Here is a 5105-nt window from a genome sequence, read left to right as displayed (position 1 = left end):
GAGAAACTCATAACTGAATCTAGAGTTTAACTATTCCAACTGAAAATCTGTTGCAATATTAAATATATCATAATGAAAGTGATGTTCAACTGTGATGGTATCATTTTCTGGCATGAACGACTAGAATGCTCATAATGAGAACTCATCTCCGGTATATCGACATCCAATCTTGTGCAAAATGATTTTACATACGAAAGAAGAATATCAAAACCATCATTTCTTAATCTCAGGAAAAGTTCTTTAGTTGTAGAGACCAAATCCATTGTACTTATGATATCAAGAGATTTTTGTTGCAAGGCACGGCAAAACAAATTTGTGATTTCCATAAATTAATGCATCAAATGCAAAATAAAAATGACATCAAAAGACTTCATCACTATTAATAAACCATGCACCAGCTTATACGCGTATTGAAGTGGAGTTGCCATCAATGATAATGTTTTCGAGCACAATAATAGTTGTATCATACATATCTATCAAGCTGCAAATAGAATCAAAATGGGAGCTCCAATGAGTAGTACTTGCTCGATGCAAAGTACCAATCTGATTAGCTCCTCGCTCAGTCTCGCGTTCACCGACAACAATAGAACGTGCAATTTCATTAACTTGATAAGATTGTAACTCGGCATTGTGCTTGGAAGATGATGTAACAAGATTGACAATAGTCGTCAAATTTGAAAAGAAAAGCCATATAGAGATATCATTTTCAGCTGCTGCAACTAATACTAGTTGGAGTTGATGGACAAAACAATGTACATAATATGCATATGGGCAATCTTTAAGAAATAAAGCTTGCAATTCATTAAAAGCACCACTCATGTTACTAGCACCATCATACCCATGACCTCGCATATTATGAATTTCTAGTTTATATTTAGTTAGGACATCACATATTTCTTTCTTGAGTGTTTCAGCTCTGGTGTCATGAACATGCACAATTTGAAAAAAACGCTCCCGCAAAAAACCATGGGCATCAACAAATCTCAAAATTATAGTCACATTATCTTTGTTAGATACATCTTTCGCTTCATTCACCAAAATAAAAACTTAGAATCTCCAATTTCATCACGAATTTTATTTCTGACTCTATTACCAATAATATGCAAGATTTCTTTTTGAACTTCTGGTGAGGTATATCTTGCATTTTCCGGAACCTTGTCTAAGATAACATCACCAATACTAGCATTCAATTTCTCCAATAGTTTTAATATCTCAATGAAATTATCACGATTTTGGGAATATGAAGATTCATCATGACCTCTCAATCTACATGCTTGCAAACTAAGCCAATGGACGCACTCAATTGTTGCTGCAAGCCTTAACCGATTTTTGGAATCTGTTCAGAATTTTCTCGATTCATAACTTTATTTATATGCCTAGTGACATTCATCAAATCAACAACAAATTTTGAAGATTTATTGTGTGTTGAGTTAGAACTTCCCATGTGAGACAAAAAAACACACTTTGCTCCATCATTAACGCGTTTCCAACTTCTAAACCCCTCAATTGTAGATATAGATTGTTGTGATTCACTTAATTCAAAAAGATAGCACAGAAAACAAAATATTGCATCCTTCGAAAAAGAATACTCTAACCATGGAAACTTTTTAAACCATGTATGTTGAAATCGACGATTCTGCTTTCCTGATTCAGACCGTGGGTATTCCGACAATTTAGGTTGATATGGCCTCATTTTGATATAGCACGTCTAACTTCATCACGATGATTAACAGGATGTTGCAACATCGAAATACGCAATCCAGGATCCCGTTCAAGGGAAGTTTCATCAAACACAACTCTTTGAGATTTAGAAGGAGATTTGGGCTCCTCAATATGAATGGATGCATGAGTCTCAATCCTCTCGGATGATGAAGGATTATCAATTCTTGGCTGAAAGAATGATAAAATATTGTTTCTTCTCTTTGTCTCTTAATTTGATATTAAAATAACCTAATATGAACAAAATTATTAAATTTAGATTAGAACCAAATAATATAAAATACATAGATAAATTTAACGTTAATAACATGACAATGCTCGATAAACAAATCATTAAGAACATGTAAGGATTTTCCGATCATATTCGTCTATTTCTTGGCATTACAATCAACCCAATCATCCCAAACATATTGAAACACCAAGAATTCTCATAAATAGCACGTAATTAAATCTGAAATAATTTAATCAGAAAATTAAGCACCGTGAATAAAGACCTCATAAAGAAAAAGACGGACACTGGAACCAACAGAGCCATGACTAGGAAAAAAATTCCAACAAGCATTAAGACATCAAAATAAAATTGTTTTCGATACGTCACATTTTCCATGATTAGCTTTACTAGAATCAAACAGAAGTACCATGAATACTTTCGAGGAAATCAAGTCAAAAGCTTCCACAACTCAACTATACCAGAAAATCATTTTTTTTTTTGACAATATCAAACAATATGGTATGCATTTTGGGCTGAGAAATCATTTTTAAAGCCCATTTTGAGAAATATTTGTTAATTGTAATTTGGACTACTGAATTGGATCAAAAACTAATACATACTAACTGCGCTAAACCAAAACTAATGCATACTAATAATAAGGAAAAAAATTGGGTCCCATCACACGAATCTGGTGCATTGCCCTGCTAACCCGAGTCGGATCAGTCTGCCTGATAATGTCCTTCGAGAAAAGTTCCTGGAGATGTGGAACAGAGTCGGATCCGAAGCTTAAGAAGAGTTTTCGGGGCATAGGGGCATCCAATACGGCGAAGATAAAGCAACAGACGGGAATTAAACTGCTCTCGAGCTCCGGATTTGGTGAGGTGGAGGCGGAGAAAGATGACGAGGGGTGTTTCGTGGAGGAGAGTATGGTGAGGTTGGCATCGATCTGATGGTACGGACGCTTACTACGAAAGGATGATGGAAGCGAATCCTGGGAATCCTCTCTTGCTATCAATTATGCCAAATTCTTGAAAGAGGTACTATTTATTTATTTTCTGGCAGTCAGAGCAATAAATCCCAAATTTAAAACTTTGATGTCGAACGAGTTACTCGAAATCGATGAAAAGATAATGTTTATGGTTACCTTCATCAATAAAATATTGCAGAACTCTTGTAAAATTTTCTACTATATGTAATAATTTGGAATTAAATGTTCTGATGGATACGGGATGTCTCGAAGCCCATATACGATGTAATCTTTGCTGACCAAAGTTACCCGCATAACCCTTAACCAAGACGCTGTAGATCGTTCGGGACTTGGTGAGTCGAGCAATACAAAGTTCCAGCCCGGTTCGACTTGCGAACTCCACCTAAACTGATGTGAAGTATAATCTATTTGAGTGATTAATTTTAGCTGAACAGAAGGATTTCCCCGGCCTATCGCATGTCTGCTAATCTAAAGTCCTTTGATGGTTGGGAGGCTAGTTCACTAGCCATGGACATAACATAACTCTAGTTTGATCTTCTATCGTGCTAGGGTATGGCTCCGGCCATGGATAGATATAAAAGAGCCTGGATGATATAGCGAAAGATAAGCAATACTATAGCACCCGTTTTATATGTTCTTTCCTTGATCGTCAGATATTATTAAGAACTTTCGTAATACTCACTTATGGGATACCTGTAGTATGACAGTGGATGTTTAGTACTAGACGAAATGGTAGTCAAGAAAATTGTTTACTCGTACTCTAGTCTAATTCTAAATGCTGTGGTACATCAATCAATTTCTCTTAATCCTGATACACACACGCATCTATGTTTTTGCAGATTAGGGGAGAATTTGCGAAAGCAGAAGAGTACTGTGGGAGGGCAATACTAGCTAATCCAATTGATGGCAATGTTCTTTCCCTTTATGCTGAGCTTATATGGCAAACACAGAAAGATTTTGCCAGAACTGAATCCTACTTTTATCAAGCTGTAGAAACCGATCCTAGTGACTGGTAAACTACAAGACTTTGCCGACCAAATAGCCCTGTCATGCATCCAACTGTTATCGTCCAACTTTTATCATAGGGAAACACGCATGCTACATAGAGGACGAGTTTAAATTTTGGATACTTTCACTGTGGTGGCACGAGTCGTCGACTGATGAATTAGAATAAGCTTAGCCTTGATTTCGTGGTGAACTTTTTTTTTGTATGTGAGAAATCTAATTATCGTGATGCTTCATTTAGTCATATGGTATTTAATTTTGGTCATTTCTTGATTTCATCAATAATTTCCGGCTGAAACGTAGGAATCATTGGAAAGGGCTCTGGATGAAAACTGCATGGTTACTTTTCTTTTGTTGCATTTGCCTTTAAGTGGAAAACACAACACTCTATTTATGCAATGTAAGATTCTTGGCTTCTCTGTTTTGATTTTTAAAATGTGTATGTTGTTGCAGAACTTAAAATGTGCCAAAATCATTTTTTTGATGATATTGCAAGGAGTGTGTACTCCAATTTGATCATCCTTTCGGATATATTGTCACGATCAAAATTTTACGTGGGATTGATGACTCGTGTGCAGTTACATTGTAGCTTCATATGCTCGATTTTCTGTGGGATGCTGATGAGGATGATGAAGCGGAAGTAGAAGAAGACAGGAAAATCAGCGAATACGAATTGCAAACGCATAATTCACACGCAATATTCTTCCAAGATGAATCTCATCTCTGAATCTAATGACTCTTTCTCAGGTTTGCATTGGTGATGGGTGGTTAATTTTATGAATTATCTTCTATAATAAGATTGAGCTGTCGCGCGAAACAGTTTTCGTTTTTGATCTCTACCTTTTCGTTGTAATACTTTTTCTGATGAACAATATACTGACTTGACTGAAATTTAAACAAAAAATCGGTCTTTTTGTTTCTAATCATCTATGATGTCAAATTTCAATTTTAATCCGGCACATATTTTTTTATTTTTGACAAATTTAGTCCATTTTCCACATGTTGTCAATGTGCCACATATAGGGATGTAATCGAGTCGAGCCGAGCCGAACTCTTGAATGTTTGAGCTTGATTCGTTTATAATCGAGCCGAGCTCGAGCTTTATTTAACGAATATATGCATGGCTCACGAGCTTATTCAAGCCTTTATCGAGTCTAAACAAGCTTAATAAATATGAATTAT

General features: G+C 35.7%; 1 protein-coding gene and 1 long non-coding RNA gene across 2 annotated transcripts; one reads left to right on the top strand and one right to left on the bottom strand.

Moving 5' to 3' along the window:
- Positions 1-399: 399 nt before the first annotated feature.
- Positions 400-1476, bottom strand: LOC142550224 (uncharacterized). Its single transcript, XM_075659463.1, has 3 exons — positions 1464-1476; positions 1094-1336; positions 400-1025 (listed from the first exon to the last, which is right to left on the bottom strand). Exons 1-3 carry the CDS (start codon positions 1474-1476, stop codon positions 400-402), a joined length of 882 nt encoding a protein of 293 aa, XP_075515578.1.
- Positions 1477-2610: 1134 nt separating this feature from the next.
- Positions 2611-4826, top strand: LOC142549308 (uncharacterized). Its single transcript, XR_012821160.1, has 3 exons — positions 2611-2967; positions 3758-4111; positions 4227-4826. It is a non-coding gene; the product is annotated as an uncharacterized LOC142549308 (long non-coding RNA).
- The last annotated feature ends 279 nt before the right edge of the window (positions 4827-5105 follow it).

The sequence above is a fragment of the Primulina tabacum genome, chromosome 6 (assembly GCF_025594145.1).
Source record: "Primulina tabacum isolate GXHZ01 chromosome 6, ASM2559414v2, whole genome shotgun sequence".
Classification (NCBI taxonomy): domain Eukaryota; kingdom Viridiplantae; phylum Streptophyta; class Magnoliopsida; order Lamiales; family Gesneriaceae; genus Primulina; species Primulina tabacum.
The sequence above is the reverse complement of the archived record's forward strand: the minus strand, read 5'-3'. Positions and strand labels throughout refer to the sequence as shown.

Coding starts and splice junctions, on each gene's coding strand:
- LOC142550224 (XM_075659463.1), bottom strand. Junction 1,026..1,093: donor AGAAATCTTGCATATTATTG/GTAATAGAGTCA, acceptor TGGTGAATGAAG/CGAAAGATGTATCTAACAAA.